Below are 17,277 nucleotides of genomic sequence, written 5' to 3'. Positions count from 1 at the left end.
TTCTAATGAAAAATGTAACAGAAAGTTAAAATAAAGCAATAGGCAATTAGTTATAAGATTCAAATAATTATGAAATTTGTAGTTGATGACTCGTTCTGTGTATATAATGAGCTGAATCACAGGATGTGATATTCAGAAAGCTAATAAACCAAACTAAGTCTGAAGTTTTTAAAGTAAGAATACAGTTTACATGGCATTTAAAATTTGTAATAAAGTGCAGAAAATTTTGTCGGAAAGGAAAATGTTAGCGAGAAATAAAGTTGAAAATAAAAAGTAGGGAAGAGGTAACGCTACGACAGTCGAATCTCTGCTAACATATGTATATAAGATATATTTTTATAATGATGATGAATATAATGATAAAAAACACTGTGATCAACGATGACGAACAACGACGGTGCTGATGATGATAATGATAAGAGTGATGATGACGTAATGGTCGACAATATATGAATGACCAAACTGTATTCTTCAAAAATCTCTGTAAGAATGCCACTTCACCTCTAAAACGACTTGTAAGTCAAGGCGAATGTTGTCATTTTCTGTAATTGGTAATTCGTACGCAGGTGCTAATCTACATCTACAAATATTAAACATTACTGGAATTTATAAGGAACACAAAGAAACATCTGCCATGTTAGGAAAAGCACCGACAGTTTTACACCTAATAGTCATGTCTGTTTTTATTTCGCTTTTTCTAGGAATTCTTTATTATAAAGTTAAGTAAGCTGCATCTCTAAGTTCTCAAACCTACTTCAAGGAATACAATTGATAACAAATGAAAAAGATTAGTAAGAAATTTTGATTTCACTTCATGCAGAACTATTCTTTAAGTATATAATTTCAAATTTGTGGTAGACGATTAATGAAATTTATAAATGTCTATCTGTGAGAGTAATGTAAAAAGCAAGATGAGTACCATATACCTTCACAAATAAATCAACTCAGTGCACTCACGATAACTATTCCATTTCATCTCCCATTTCGATTTAATGGTAGCTGAAGCAGCTCAGCCGTCCAATATTCATTTACTGTGAGATAAAAAAATTTATTCACATATTACTTTTTCAATAAAAGAAATAAAAAACCACAAGATTTAATTATTAATTAAGAATTCGAAAATAGGACAAAAATTAAAAGTTCGATTTCGAAAAGATGAAATTTGATGAGAAACTTCCATAAACTAGGATATAAAGACAACAAAACTAGAAATTATTAAAATAATAGCTTATTGCATGGTACCACTGAGATCTTCACTAAATAATAATAGAAGTTCGAATTTTATGAGAGGCAATTCAAATAAAAGGCGTCATGGGTAAAAGGCGTTTTAATTTTGTATTTCGCACTGAATTTCACACTAAAAATATGGACTTTGAAGTAGAAAAATCTGAACTAAGAAAAATGTGGGGAAATAGTTGGACAAAAAAATAAAAGGCGTCAGTGAGCATTAATTTTGCATTTCGCACTGAATATCACACTAGGAAGACTGGCTCATACAGAGTTTGAAGTAAGTTGGTAAAACAAAAAAGAGATGTAGGGGAATAATTGGACAATTAAAGGGTATAAATAAAAGCTGCTGCTAAATTTCAAAATAAATAAATTTAAAAAAAAAAAAAATTTTTCTTCATTTAAGATAATGAACAAAACAAAACAAGAAAAGAAGCAATTAAGAGTGGCAGCTCAATAAAGGTTTACATATTGAGGACTGTTAAAACAATAAATTTAATGGCAAAAACTATTATTATAATCAAAAAAAAACTCTTCGTAGCTACTGTTAGTGACGCTCGACGATAGTAATGAAAAATAAAAGGGAAAAGAGAGAAGAAATAAAAACTAGCCTCGTCGCGGATCGCAATCACTATTGCCTCTACCGCTACTGCTACTGGAGCGCCGCACCGTTCTGCATAAAACATTGAAAAAATGCATTAAGGATTGCTTCTGCCCTCTAAAATAGCTCTCATTTTTTTGTGTGTGCAATGGTTTTGATGAATGGAAGGAAGTGATGAACAACTAAGTTTTTTCTTTATTATAAAAAGTGAAAAGAGAGAAGGACGAAAGACGACTGACTGGTCGCTGTTTGGTTGTGTGTAGTGGAGACCGAAAAAAATGATCAACTATTTTCTCTCCCCTGAAATTGTACCATAGTATCATAACACAATATATGCTATGACTAACCATAAGGAAAAAGAAAAAGGCATCGTTCTCGCATGCCTTGCTGATTCAGGCTCATGCTCAATGATAAAACTCTACAAACTGCAACGTTACATACTGATTCACGTTCATTGAATGTCATATACGATTCAGGAGACAGTTTTCTGCGAAAGAAATGATTCAAAGATTAATTAAAAATTCCATTATAACAATAATAAAGGTATAAATCAACGTGCATACGTGTAAATATCAGTCCGTTGTTCAGCATTAACTTCTGTCAAATCCTCTCAATGAATTTGAAAAGTAAAATAGAGGAAGAAATTCCCTGCGTATGCTCTACCAGCACAATTTTTTAAAAATATATAACGCATTTATTCAGGATGAAAAAAAAAAACAACCACTTATCGAATTTCGTCCAATAAAGAGAAAAGGAAAAAGGATGAATGAATGGATACTACCATATGGTTTTCGTACTCAAATTAACTACGCACAAATTGTGAAAATATCTTCAATCAAAAATGATTTTAAAAAATGTTACTAATTGTACAATCGTCAAATTTTCACGTCATCATTTAAACATTTTCTACGAGAAGAGATGGTTATGTGTATGTAAGTGAATTTAGAACTGAATGAAATAAATTAAATAGTTACGATTATACTTACATTCCTTCTTTCATGCTAATTAATTAAAACATCCAATTACCACTCGAAAATCACATTGCCTTCCATAATTTTGAATGAGAAATAACGAAAAATACGGCAGATGGTGACCAATAAAAGAAAATAGAGTAATAAATCACTGTTGCGCTTCAATAACTTACTTTCGAATGGACATGGAGCAGTGTAATGACCGAGTGGAAGCAGTTCAAATGGAATCGATACGACGAGAATCTTGTGTGGGCGTGCGTTGTTGTCTCTTCGGCCGGCTATTAGCCATAATATGTGAGAGTTAAGTTGTCATCATATATGTATAGATAAGAGCTATGTAAAGGAGAGGCAGGTCAGGTCACTGGTCAACACGAGATGGCCTCAGACATCCCACTCTCCTTGAACAATAACATGATGAAAAAATTGGATCACTTTCAATTTTTTCAAATAGCAGAGAGAGAGAAAGAAATGAGAATAAGGGATAATAGTACAGTATCATGTCACTATATCATATCATATCATACCACACACACATACACACTACTACCATCAACATCAGCAGTATCAATCATTACTACACTCTGTTGAACTAAATGTGAAGAATTGATAGTGCTGAAGACGAAGGAAGAAAAGAGATAAGGGCGCGTGCCTTAACCTTCCTTCCCCCGCATATAATATACCTCATGCATCTCTCTTCTTACATCACTTTGACAAGAAAGGACACTCACAACACACTTACCAAATCTGTGGAGTGACCCTGATCGCATGCTACCCCACTCAACATCAGCCATCACTACCACACTACCAACACTAATACTACTAGTACTCACTGCTATCACATTCTCTTCGTGTCATTCTCGTAACTGTCTGTGAAAGAATTGTTCATTTATTTTTGAATTGGACCAAATTCGAGAAGCTAACTTTGACTGTCTACCTACTTCAAAGACCATTTACTCGAAATAACATTATAAAGGAAATACTAGAACCTTGATTTTCAAACTTTGACACCTTCACATTTATGAAATCCACCATTATTTTTCCACATAAAATTTCTAATCCACTTTCCATAAATTTTTGATTTTTTAATCACTCGACAATAATGATGAAATTTACTTTCGAGATTGCAGTTCTCAGTAAGACTCCCCACATTTTGCTTTCACAAACCAGTTAATTCCATAACCTTTCGAATTTAAAATTGCTAATTCAACACTAACGTTCAGTTAGTGTCGTCGCATTCACTGACGAAAAACAAGTGCTACTATACAGTGGCACGTAGTAACAGCAATTCACTAAAGAAAATTCCAAAAGTATGGTACGCGCGCTAGGGAAAATAGCATCAAGATTACAAGAAAAGTGTAATAGGAATTTATCGGATTACCAACATCACGAAATATATACCAAACAAAACAGAATCACGCACTAACAAAACAGAAAACTTTTAAAAAAAATCAAAGGACTGCACCGACAACACTTCAGGACTTCAAAACAAGCGGTATTAGATTTTTAAGTGTTTAAATGAATCCTTAATTGCAAGAAACCATATCGAAACTGTTGTCCGAAATTGAAAAAAAAAAAACAACTTCTCCAGGTTACTTGAAGTGTTGCATATTCCGAATAGAAACAAATATTTAAATCGAACCTTCCATTAACACACCGGCACTTTCTTGGATCCGTTTAATTTCTTTTGCTTTCTCTTTGAAATAGTTGGCAAACCTGTAATATTAAACAAAGCACTTATTCCCAGCAAAAACAAATATTAGTGGTTAAAAAAAGCTTATTAAATAGACAAGTTAGCTTGCCCACACAACTGGGTATTGGAGCACGACAAAAATACCACATATACAAATAGAAGAAATAACTTCTGAAAGGAATAAACAGTTATAGTAAACTTCTCGATTGTCATAAAAAAGTAAAAAATTTCCTTTCAGTTTCAATTAAAGTACGGAAAGTTACCAATCAAGATGAGCATGTTTTTTCTTGATTGACATATAGGGATTTTTAGATAATCCTATACAAACTAGCTCCATAAATTGTGCGACAGGTCCTTCTTCTGGTAAGCTGTACCGGGCGAGATATTTATCCAGAAATATATGGTTGTAAAAGTCAACCTAGAATTTTTTAAGTCTATTTTCCAAAATAGTTGATTTGAAGATAATCACTCAGAAAATAAAAACAAAACAGTTCCTATGCTTTAAAAAGCGAAAAGGACGATTACGTTTTCCTCATCGCCAATCTGATATTCGTTGTCGATTGGATAAGGCCACATTTTCCCTTGTTTTGTTAGCTCAATCATTTCCTCGAAGGCATTAGATGGACCGAATGAAGAGTTCCATATCCTAAATATAAATCACTGATTGCCGGAAAATTTCAAATCAAGTGTTTTAGAAAACAGACAACAGATTATGTGAAAAGAAGAGAAAAAGACACCATTTTTTAATTTTTAAACAAAACTAAAACACACGCTGCAGCATCTTTATCCCATTTACACCACTGCTTCACTGAGTGATCTTTCAATTTTGGTATATCCGCTATTTTGAAAATGTTCAACTTGTTCTCAGTATTTTTGAATATGTTTTTCACACGACAATCGGGATGAATAGCATTGGAAGAAGCTATATGCGGTTCATCTGATAATAGACCATCCGGATAAATCATTTTGCTAGAAAATTAAGCAAGAATATAGATTCTCTGTATCTATAGCAATCCTTCGAAAAGGAATCACAACAGCATTTTGAAAATTTAAAAAACTGACATAAGAAAACTGAAGGTATCCTTCAGATAGTCATAATACTATTGATTACTTATACAAAGTCACCGAATTAGAACAATATCAATAACAATAGATAAGGTGCTTTCAAAATGACATTGTTCTAAGACTCATTTTCAACGAGTGCGACGGTAAGAAATTTCATAATGCTCCAACCATTTATCAATTCCCTTAATTATGCATAACTTTCCATCATAAGACAGCAAAAAACATCGACTGCAAAACACTACCATAAAGCTAAAAAATGAATCAGTTACCCTGCTAATTGTAGTGCGATATTATAAAAAGCACTCTCTTTTTCGGTCTGCTCAATTTCTTCCAGCATATTCTTCTTTTGTTCTTCTGTATAATTTTGCATCAGAATTTCTTGTTTTCCAGCTGCCCTCTTTTCGGCTATTTTCACTGCATACTCGGCAATTCTACGAGCATCCTCTACTTTGTGAGCTGACTGAAAGCCGAAAATTCCTAATTTCCAAAACTCTTTGTTAAGATAAGTTAAAACCTATTCAGCTATCTTCATTTCAATCCAGAAGATTTGGATAATTCATAATGAAACAAATAAAAAGTACAATGTCACCTGAACAGCTTGATAAAATATTTCACGCTTCAGCAGTAATAGCCCTTGGCGCATTTGTCGCTTTTCCACAGCCCTAAATTACTAAATTATAAGTTTTGCTTACAATACTTAACAAGAAATTCAAACCTACTAAAACAAAAACTGTTTTGCCAGTAGCTTCTAGAAAATGACTGGCAGAGCTATTACAGTATTAGAGTCCTGGAACATATTTCGAAAAAGAAAAGAAATATACCTTGGTGGAGGTCTAGCTGTTTCATCCTTAAGACTTTCTAGAAAAGTGGCAAAAGATCTATCGGATAACAATTCACTGTATTGTGCACTGGTTGCCGCTTCAAATTTTTCCTTCTCATATTCCATCAACTTTCCAATCAATTCATTTCTGGTTCTGAGCGAAAAAAAAAAATTTCGTATGAAATTTATTTTTCTACGGTATGTTTCCTTCAATATAAGCATATTTTCCCTCAAAACAATTCACGAGAAAAAAGGATGTTTTAAAAAAATACACCACGATCTCTGAGTTATGGCCTTCACCAATTTTATTATTTGAAGGAATGTGACAAGTTTTCTAATCAAGTATCACGTGCTTACCTTCGTTCATCAGAGATGCCATTATAATGGAAGTCCTTAACTATGGAATTAATAGCTGCCAAAATTTCTTCCGTTGCCACTTCATTTACTTTCGGTTTTTTCCAGTTCTTTCTTCGCTTAAGCTCCAATAATTTTTCTGGAAAATGAATTCAGTAAGTAACTTACATTTGGTTCGCAGTACAATGATGTATGAAAACCCAAGAAATTTTTAAAGAATTACTTCGTATGTTTTCTGGTTTTAAATTCTCATCTGTTGTAGCTTTGGAAGTTGTGATTCTTGATTCCTTCCTAATTTCGGGCGCACTTTTCCCTGATATTTCAAATCTTTGCAGGCTTTCAGTTTGCGAACTAGCACTATCATCACTTGAAGTACCGAAGAACCGCTCAATACAAGGAAAAGTCATGCGTCTGCCGATTTTAAATCGCATCAAACAACTGCGATTAAACATAATTTGTATCTAAATATATCAAAATTATTAAAGTAGGAAAATAACTGTACTCATTCGTTAATCTGTACTCCGAAAACATGGAGAATTTTTAAAAAAGAAATGAAAGAGCCCAACAACCGTAGAAACCCAACTATTAAGAGTTTGAATCAAATGTATTCTACAACTTGTGGTTTATTTGTCTTTCTCTAAAGACTTTTTCGAATCACTTATTATCTTTATTTCTTTCCCCACTTAGCGACACGTCTATGACCATAATGAATGTATACTGCGGTTAAAACTGGATAAGCTTATCACTTAAATTCCTGTACCCTCGTTCGAAATACAGGCAACCGATCTCAACACTGTGTCTGGTTGGTTCTCAAAATCATATTTATTGAACCGTCTTATCAAAATAGTAATCAAATAGCTCCATGGACAAAGTAGAACGGAAATGTGACTAACACATAACTCAGTGATTCTATGAAAATTGCCAGAGGTGAATAGCATTCTAACACTAATCAAAAGAGAACATTGTCAGGTGATCAAACCACAGGCATTCAGGAGTATAAATGATGCCAGCAGAAAATTTGAGGGATTTCATAGTGCTTGCGTGACACTGCAAGAGAAGCAAGGGATAGTCATTCGATATTTCTTGGACTCGATAACTTCATGAGGAACACAAGCGCTCTCTGAAGATTTTTATTGAATGATGAGGACCTTAACGGCAATACTTTTTTTACATACCTATTATATATGAAAGTTTGAAAGCGAGGTAATTACTTATATCAATACATGAGAATTACAAATGTACAATAATAGTAGAAGTATATAAAAATATAGTAAAACTATATCAAAAACTTCAAACCACCATTCAACAATAGCTATCAAAATCTATATAAAACAGCATGAATGAATTAGTAAGAAAGATAATGAGGAAAATAAGGATGACCGCTTTTACATACTAATAAAGCTTCGAAAGGTAAAGAAGTAAGGAAAGGTATTACTTCAAATAATAGCACTCAAGAATACTCGAGCAAAATTCTTTTCTTAAAACTGAAATAAAATAGAAATATCAATAAACTAGAAATGAAGAAAATGTGATAAGTAAATATAGCTTAACAGCAGGTTCAGTAATCAACAGAGAATCTTTATATAACAACAAAATTTAGCCACTGACAAATTTCAAACCCTTGGAAATATTTTTCTTCAATTCCGGAACGGCAGCAGCAACAAGGCTTTGTTCGTATGTACTAAGCTTGCCCATTCCAAGAACTTTCTCAACTCCGTTTTTCTGAAGAAATTAAAGTTCTATATTAGTCATCATCAATAGTAAGCGAGAAATACTACTAAATTTATGGAATTAAATAAAAAACCACTAAAACGCGTCAAATAAATGAAATAAACAAACAAATAAACCGAAAAAACAGTTCCCTTCAGAGAAAGAAATTTTTAAACTTATGTAATACGAAAAAACTTACACCAAATTCCAATGGTGTTGCAAAATAGTCCACGCCACTGCAGGCATCCGAAGCAACATATGCACACTGAATGGATTTTTCACCTCTAAGACCTCTCAGTAAACTTTCCACAAATTTTGAAGCTGCCAGAGCCATTGAAAGCGTAGCCGAACCCTAAACCTTTCTAATAAATAACTCTAACGGCACATATCCCAGGACATAAATTTCATAAAATGTAATATTTTTCCATAAGTCGATTTTTATTCAATCAGAAATTAATATTAGCAATACCAAAAATTCACGTGGAATTAAGTAATAGAGTAAAGAAAAAAATGAAAATGAATTAAGTAAAGAATAGAGTAGATAAAGGAAATGAAGATGAATGATGACATACTCTTTAATTAAGACCGTCGGAAATTCGTTTCACTCAGTTCTAACTAAAAGAGAATCTACAACTTACAGCTCCAGCCTTTGCTTTCACAACTTCCGTTCCAGCATTCTGGATTCGTTCTGTCAGTTTCTTCACTTCATCATTCGAAAACTTACAGAATGGTTTCGCTTGCGAAAGAAGCGGAATGATGGTAATCCCAGAATGGCCACCAATCACGGGTATGTCTGTTTCCTCAGCATCTAGGTTCTAAAAGAAAATTAGATATAAAATAGCAGTGTTACTTGACAGTATGTTGAAAAAAATCACCATATCACACATATATTTCTTGAAGTTTGCAACAAAACTTGGAAAATACTTTGGCTCCAGCAACAAATGCTGCTGATCGCACAACATCGAGTGTTGTGACACCAAATATACGTCGCGGATCAAAGACGCCATGTTTTTTGAAAATTTCACAAGCTATTGGAACTGTTGAATTAACAGGATTTGTAATGATTGCAACGAAAGCTTTTGGACAATTTTTTGCGGCTGCTTCACTTAAGTCTCGTACAATGCTAGCATTGGTGTTAAATAAATCGTCACGAGTCATGCCTAAAAGTAGAAGGTTTTAACTTTTTACAGAATAATGTTATATTTTATCAAAACTGACAAAGAAAAGCGGAATAAATTAACGTAATACATAATTTCTGCTCCCGAAAATTTCCAAAAAAAGAAAAGTCAAGATTGAAGACCTGGTTTTCGTGGTAGACCAGCAGGTATCACTACAATATCAGCATCTTGTAAAGCTTCATCTAGTTCATTTGGACTAGTGTGTCCCGTGACCTAGAATTTAAACTTTGAGGAGCCATAGCAATTGTAGAAAACGTGACCAATAATAGAAACTTGAAAAAAAAAAAACGCGAAATTACTTGATATCTGGTAATTATATGAAAGAAGTACGTGAGCTCTAGTATCGATATGTGATAGATCGGCGGCCACACCGGGCGTATCCTTGATATCGTACAGTGCTAATTTTGCTACATGTTTATTCATTTTTAGCAGCAATCCAAGTGGTTGTCCAATACCACCAGCAGCACCCAGTAAAGCAATCTGTAAAGTGAGTTTCTATCAAAATTTCCAATTTTTCAAATAACTTTTAATATTCTCGCTCTCCACTTTTTACTCACTGACAATGCAAAAATTTTACTTTAGGTGCAGAACTAGTTAAACGATGACTGCACATTTGCAAATTCCTCGTTAATGGTTCCAAGACTGATGATATTCTTCCAATAGCTGTCATTGTTACAGCTGAAATAGAAATGCGATCAGTCTTTAAATGAATTTATATAAAAATTAAAAAGCAACAAAGGTATGTTAAGTAGAATGAGATGTGAGACTTGCAAGTTCAATAAAAATACACATCTTCTAGTTCAGTGAACATTAGGGTGAATGATTCAGAGATAAATTACTGTTTAATGATATGAGCTGCTTGCTAGCTTGACTGCAAACAAACTATGTGCTCGAGTCAAACATTTTTAAGCGATGATTCGAGAGAAATAATTGTTATCGATAGAAAGAAATCAATTATACAACGAAGAAAGGACGCCCCCTACAGCACAGTATCACCTCTTCCCACAGATATAATGAAAGAGGTCGATCCCACCAGTAGAGAGAGAGGGGAAAGAAGGAGAGAGACGATGCTAGTGAGCCAACAACAAAGTAGCACAGTCAGGAGAATCAAACATCATGTGTTACTTTGATGAAACGGACGGCAAATACCTGTGGGGCGGATATGTCCGTGCTTAGCGGATCGATGTACGAATTCCGCGTCTTCATCGTTGATCGATAGCTGTGATGGAGGGGAGAAAGGATAAAAATTCATGTGTTGTAACAGATGAATTCAACAGGCGCACTAGTACAATTTCTGATTCAGATTAATTACGATTCCATTTCAGTTTAGATTGATTGTTTGTTGTTTAAGTTGTTGGTGTAAGTAGAGAGATATCTTTATGAGCAACACATTTCCATTTCGAAGATAAAATGGCAGTTGGCACAGTTAGTGATAAGCGTTACGGGTTCACAACTCTCATTAGCGATATTCATAACATAGCGACCAACGATAACACATGATACTTAATCTTCACTGTGCTCCTTAACATTAGCTTTTATTATTAATGTATATAAATTATTGTGCCGCTAATGACACTCGTTTACTGGTGATTTTGTATCTTGAGTAGACTACACATGGAATTCCGGTAAGTTAGCACTTTCTTGAATGCACTATGTGCATAAGGGTGATCATGGGACTATTTCTTTGTGAAGTAAATGACTTAGACATATATCAAATGATATATTACTCGAGAACTCGAAATTGCGTACTATTTTCAGGTGCTGCAATCTAATGTGTTATATAAAGTAATATCATAAGACAAACTTCTATATCTGTTAACTGATATTTTCCTTTATCCAGGTCATCTATATCGAAATTTAAATCATTTCAAGCCTGAAGAAATGATTAGGCGGGAAATATTCATCCTCAGTGGGATAAAATTAATGATTTAAAGGTTTTTATTTTTTCCTATAATTGGTAGTGAATTGAAGAACACTTGGTAAAATCACATGAAAAATTCCTCTGGTGCTTCACTTTTCTTCTGCATAATAACTCGTTCCATAGCTTTATCGAAATCTTCCAGACACACAAACTTTCTTTGCGCACGAAGCGCAAGCATTCCCGCCTCTGTACAGATTGCCTAAAATGTATGAAACTATTTTCGTAAATGAAAGCAGCTGGATAAAACGATGTAATCAAGCAACTGGACTGAAGTATTGCATACCTTACAATCAGCTCCGGAAAGTGATAATTCTGAGGCATATTTTTCGAACCTAACGTTAGTCGCAATTTTCATCCCTGCTGTGTGTATTTGAAAAATTTTGAGCTTTGTTTTTTCATTTGGTTTCGGTAATTCTATTTTACGATCAATTCGGCCTGGCCGGATAAGCGCCGGATCCAACACATCAATCCTATTTGTTGCCATTATTACCTGATTGGAAATTTTCTTTTTGTCATTTCTTTTTGACAAATAATGAGCATTATTTTCATGTATCTTGCACCTAATGTTAAGTCTGTGATCACTTAAATTACTTTGGGAGAAGAAATGTTAGAAAAGCCGTTATGGATGAAAGCCATATTTCGATTATGCATCAGTATCTCGTATCTTCTGGACTGCACTCAGTGCTCACCTACTCTTCGTCCTTATTAAGACTTGATATGAAATTACAGTTGTAACTTCTCAAAAATCTCAATTCCAGCAAGTTACCTTGACATCACCGCGGCTTTCGAATCCATCAAGCTGATTTAACAGTTCTAGCATTGTTCGCTGAACTTCTCGCTCACCACCACAAGTCGTATCGTATCGTTTCGTGCCAACTGCATCAATTTCATCGATAAATATGATGCATGGAACTGATTCCCTAGCTATCCGAAATAGTTCTCTAAAAGAATACTATTATGAGGCTTCTAATGTATCTAAGATTTTTTTTTTAATTTTTTTGTGAACTAATTGACTTGCCGTACTAATTTGGAGCCATCACCACTGTTTTTCTGAATCAGATCAGCACCGGTAACTCGGATAAATGTTGCCGATGTACTGTGTGCTACCGCTTTAGCTAATAAAGTTTTCCCTAAAAAAGGATAACCACTTTTCGAGATCTTCTGATCTGATTAGGAATTTAATCTTAGAATGATTTGACACACGATTATCGAATCCATCGTTTTATCATTCAATGCGTTTACAAATAGTGAAAAACCATTTCCGAGATTTTTATGATCAGTATTTGTTACCAAAAGCATTATGAAGAGTTTTTTTTATTATACACTTTCCGAACGCTAAGCTACATCATAAATTTCATTTTTCAGAAAGCATTTTATTTTTTCCAAAATATATTAGTGATGGAAATGACCTGTTCCAGGCTCGCCGTACAAAATGACACCTTTTGGGGGTGTAATGCCCATTTCTTCATAATATTCCGGATGAACAAGCGGTAGTTCAACAGTTTCTTTAATTTCCTGAATCTGCTCTTCCAGTCCTCCAATATCCTAAATTCGTCAGAATAATTAAGATCGAATAATAATCATGTAATAAGGAATGAAAGTAGCGAGAACAAAAATCCTTTTGATGAGTTTTTCAGGACTTTTTTTTCAAGTTATACTTTAACAGACAGAGTTGTTTCGCAATCTGACTGTAAATCAATAAATAAATTTTGAAAATTTCTGCTATTACAGACTTTAAACTTAAATTTAAAACTAGCATCGAAAGATTCTTTGGGTGCTTTTTCAAGTTTATTGATGATCGAGTTAGATGCATCAATGCTATCGTGCAATACCCCAACCACTGCAATGGGAACATTCTTCAGAGATCCTTGAGCTTTTACCATAACCAAAGCACCAATCCGGATCAAATCCTTGTCAACAATTGACAATACTGGTATATACCACTCTCGTTTGTTACCTTCAATAACCACTACAGCATGCTGTAATAATGAGAAACTGCTTGAACATTTCGCACAATTTTAACCAAATTTAAAAAAAAAAAATCAGAAATTAAGCATTCTGTTCGTTTACTGAGACCATTGGAATATTCAGTTATAGCCATCTGTTTTTCTATTATCCATGTTAATATCACTTTAACGTTAGTTAAGTGATAATGGAAGGATTGATACAGCGTGTGATTGTGACAAGTACTGGGATAGGATAGTTCATTTATTTCTGCAGAATTTTCCATGTTCCATCTTTTTCCTCAATTATTTCTAGATGTACCCTTCCTTATTTCAATTTCTTTCTGAACCTTTTCATCCAGGAAAAGCTCATGAATTCGAGCAAGTGCAATCGGTGAGCCACGTAATGCATTTATAGTTTTGCGTTCTTTCTTCTGTTGTTCACTGTTTGATCCACTTTTCCCTTGACGTTGAATAAATTCTTTTTCCAACAATAAATAGTCTTTTATACGACTCATTCGTAATAATTTTAGATAGCAATGTCTTCGTGGTATCGCTGAAGTAATACATTCCAGTTGCACTGTTTTTAGTTGCTTTATAAAAGAAATTTTACTGCTTCTAAACTGATTTACTACGGCAGATGCTATGGTAGCAAATTTAAGAAATTGAGAAATTAAGCAAAAACATATCAAACAAGAATAAATGCTAATTAACTCGCTCCCGATATTGATAATGGATCATATCATCGATACTGTTTAATGAAGAATTTTTAATGGGAGTACAAAGTAAAACTGGATTATCATTCTAACCATGTGGTAACTTATTGGCTGTATCTTGAGCTCGTTGAGGTTTGCGAGCAATTTTCATTAGGGCATGTTGTGGCATCGCTACTCCTTTCCTATCAGGCCTAGATACCTGATTGCCCATTTTTCTTTCAGTATCGGTAACGTTTTCTATACGTAATTGTATTATTCAATACGATATTTAGCAATAATGTGTAAACCTTAAAAGCTTAATGATTTAAGTGATTCTACCGCACAAAGCGCAGATATAACTAGAGAAATAACACTAACTTTACCAAACTGATCATTTTATATACTGTACAACCGATGTTAATCATTGCAGTTTCTGCTGAATATTCGGCTGAACTGATAACAGTTACCATTTTTACTGGCAGACAATGATGATAACAACAAAGCATACACATAAAGACACTTTTTCCGTATACTCCATGATAGCTTGATTCGCTTTACGCATGGCATGTTAACGTAACGTGTACCAATTACTTTGACTCGTAACCTGTATTAATCAACAAAATTTTGTGGCTCTAGTTTCTCTTGGTTTCCCGAGCATTTCCGTTCTATTATCACTGTTATACATGTCAAATTTATACTACAAAATTTGCATCTGAATTGCATTTTGCAAAATGAATATCATTTTTGATATCTTCAATATGTCCATGATTCTTTAGATGGAAGAATGAGAAATGGCAATGAAATCAGTACGGTATCTTCGTTCACTTCAATTTATATCACTTCTTCGTTTCACTTTCACCCTCACCTCCCTCTTCTTTCTTTTCCTGAAGAATTTCATTTTTTCTTTAATCATTCAATTAAAAAGAAAAACAAATAAAGCAATAGGTTCAAGACAAATCCGTTAGGTCTGAAAGCTTATTTTTGCAACTTTTTAGTATAGTCTGACTAAATTTCCGTCACTTCCGGAACTATCTTAAATCACTTTCTCATATTTTCTCCAACTGAAATATCTTTGAACAGAGCTATAATTTGATATATTGAACTACGCACAGATACATATACATATACATATGCAAATAAACTACACACCGTGTCACTCTCTTTTTTATCCGACTTAACTTCCTTTTTATCTTCTTCTTCCTTCTTTTCCTCCTTCTCTTCGTCCTTTCTGTCTTCTTTCTCCTTTTCCTCTTTTTTCTCATCTTCCTCTTTTTTTTCTTCCCTCTTTTCTTTTCCAAAACCCTCTTTCTTCACTTCATCTTTTTTCCCTTCCTCTTTTTCCTCATTTACTGGCACTTCTTGTGTTACCATCACTTTCATCTCATTTAAAATTTTGTGGTCACTTTGTTGGGTCTGAAATGTCATAGCTTATCAGTAATACATCAATTGCACAACACTGATATGTCGCAGGTGACATCTGTCTCACGTGATTCCACGTGTTCATCTGAATCATCGCCACTATTTAAAATTGTTTCTTTCTGCATTTCGCTGTTATTTAATTCAAACAGATGTAAAATATATGTGATTACTTTGGCATTCAAAGTTAAGTTAATTCTTCGATGAACTTTGAATTTAAATGCACTGATACTAACCATCGCTGTATTCCTTGCTTCTTTTTTGGACTCCTTCTTTGAAACCTCTTTCTTCCAGCTTTCTTTTTTCGAATTCTCTTTCTTCGATTTTCTTTTTTCTTCAGTCTTAAATTTCAAACTGTCAGTAACGATCAAATATTTGGATACTTTCAATTCTTCTAAAATCTCATACATCTAATGCTTCCATATATTATAAAAATGTTTTGAATGAGAGAGTAAAGCTCGAATTAATGCAAACTTCTTTGGCATTAGAAGATGAAATATTCCACACACCTTATGTAATATGTTCGTATTGAATTTCACATTGAGTTCAAATGACTAACTTCCTTTGCAGATTCTTTCTTCTCTTCTCCTTCTTTCTTTTTTTCGTCCTCGCCTTCTTCGATTACAGATTGAGTCTTCTGTTCATCCATTGGCGGTAAAATTCCTGGTACTGCTTGTGGCTGTCCACTAGGAATTGCTGCGTTGTTAACTCTAAATTCAGTGAATTTTTTTTTTTTCCTGAAAATTTTTGACCATATTTAGATCATCAGAAAACAGTTCTCGGCAATGATACAACTTTTAACCCTCTTTTGAAATTTCATTGATTGAAAATCGCTATACCTAATTTAATTATTAGGACGTAATTAGATGTTTACAATTAAACTTCGGAGGTATGATGTGCAGTGCTACAGCAATGCATTTTGTAATTAATTTTTGATGAAGTCAAATGAATCGTTTATTATCATAAATTGATACTAGTGGGATGCAATAATTATTTCTTCTAACCACTTCAAATAAAAATCTCTATTCCTAACTTAACTTATCAGTGGATATAGAAAAAAAAAAAACTTTTTTTTGACGCATTGTATAACAGCGATAAGAATAAAAGTTGTAATGGCAGCCAAAGAGAAGGTTTGATGAGCGAGCATTGCAATGAGTATTGTTTTATCGACCATCTTTCCGATATATTCTTTTCCTTTTAGATATGCCTTCTATATCAATAAGCAGTTCAAAGGAATACCAAAAGTTACGTCTGGTTGATAAGTTTCGGAAACTGAAGTTTATTGTCAGCCTTGGAGAAGCAAGGATACTTCAATTGGATAAATTTGTTGGTTGAACAATCTTTTAATTTCGGTTAGTAACCAGGGATTTCCTCAAAGCAAGAGAGAAAAGTTTAAGCCTCCAACCGCCTTATGTACGTAGTGAAAACTTGCAATAAAATTTCACTCATTTGATCGCATTTTTAACAACTTCTAATATATTTGCATAGTTTTGATGTCATTTTTTCCAACGAAAAAATAAAAACATTTTTTTTCTAACAAATTCACGCATTTGTTTACTTCACGAACCGTCAGAAATCATAGATATTTTGAATTGATCTTTTAAACGTCATCGCTGCTTTTAAACATTATTTGTTTTCATGCTAGAATTACATATGTTTTGCAATACATTTTGATTCACTGTTTAA

At 33.6% G+C, this 17,277-nt stretch overlaps 4 protein-coding genes across 6 annotated transcripts; all 4 read right to left on the bottom strand.

Moving 5' to 3' along the window:
- Nucleotides 1-4,427: 4,427 nt before the first annotated feature.
- Bma-mrps-31 (uncharacterized protein) lies at nt 4,428-7,180 on the bottom strand (the record flags this gene model as incomplete). Its single annotated transcript, XM_001902384.2, has 9 exons — nt 4,428-4,512; nt 4,753-4,907; nt 5,015-5,135; nt 5,261-5,458; nt 5,824-6,014; nt 6,144-6,216; nt 6,376-6,528; nt 6,732-6,867; nt 6,952-7,180. 9 exons carry the CDS (start codon nt 7,178-7,180, stop codon nt 4,428-4,430), a joined length of 1,341 nt encoding a protein of 446 aa, XP_001902419.2.
- Nucleotides 7,181-8,324: 1,144 nt separating this feature from the next.
- Nucleotides 8,325-10,286, bottom strand: Bma-mdh-2 (Uncharacterized protein; the record flags this gene model as incomplete). Its single annotated transcript, XM_001900720.1, has 7 exons — nt 8,325-8,450; nt 8,638-8,790; nt 9,077-9,253; nt 9,363-9,598; nt 9,739-9,829; nt 9,947-10,096; nt 10,194-10,286. 7 exons carry the CDS (start codon nt 10,284-10,286, stop codon nt 8,325-8,327), a joined length of 1,026 nt encoding a protein of 341 aa, XP_001900755.1.
- A 1,315-nt stretch (nt 10,287-11,601) lies between these two features.
- On the bottom strand, nt 11,602-14,407 carry Bm2145 (Uncharacterized protein; the record flags this gene model as incomplete). Its single annotated transcript, XM_043076851.1, has 8 exons — nt 11,602-11,736; nt 11,821-12,027; nt 12,304-12,478; nt 12,556-12,667; nt 12,947-13,082; nt 13,295-13,516; nt 13,831-14,036; nt 14,290-14,407. The coding sequence occupies 8 exons, from the start codon at nt 14,405-14,407 to the stop codon at nt 11,602-11,604; spliced, it is 1,311 nt and encodes a 436-aa protein (XP_042932785.1).
- A 604-nt stretch (nt 14,408-15,011) lies between these two features.
- Nucleotides 15,012-16,765, bottom strand: Bm618 (Uncharacterized protein; the record flags this gene model as incomplete). 3 transcript variants are annotated; one of them, XM_043076848.1, is made up of 5 exons in its annotated part: nt 15,012-15,059; nt 15,325-15,588; nt 15,828-15,932; nt 16,151-16,301; nt 16,659-16,765. In XM_043076848.1, the coding sequence occupies 5 exons, from the start codon at nt 16,763-16,765 to the stop codon at nt 15,012-15,014; spliced, it is 675 nt and encodes a 224-aa protein (XP_042932782.1). The 3 variants fall into 3 exon arrangements, with proteins under 3 accessions (XP_042932782.1, XP_042932783.1, XP_042932784.1); XM_043076849.1 differs by lacking the exon at nt 16,659-16,765 and having other exon boundaries at nt 16,151-16,240; XM_043076850.1 differs by lacking the exons at nt 16,151-16,301; nt 16,659-16,765 and having other exon boundaries at nt 15,828-15,830.
- Nucleotides 16,766-17,277: the final 512 nt, after the last annotated feature.

Source organism: Brugia malayi (assembly GCF_000002995.4).
Source record: "Brugia malayi strain FR3 genome assembly, contig: Bm_v4_Chr1_scaffold_001, whole genome shotgun sequence".
NCBI classification, from domain to species: Eukaryota; Metazoa; Nematoda; class Chromadorea; order Rhabditida; family Onchocercidae; genus Brugia; species Brugia malayi.
This window is presented reverse-complemented; position numbering and strand designations above follow the sequence as displayed.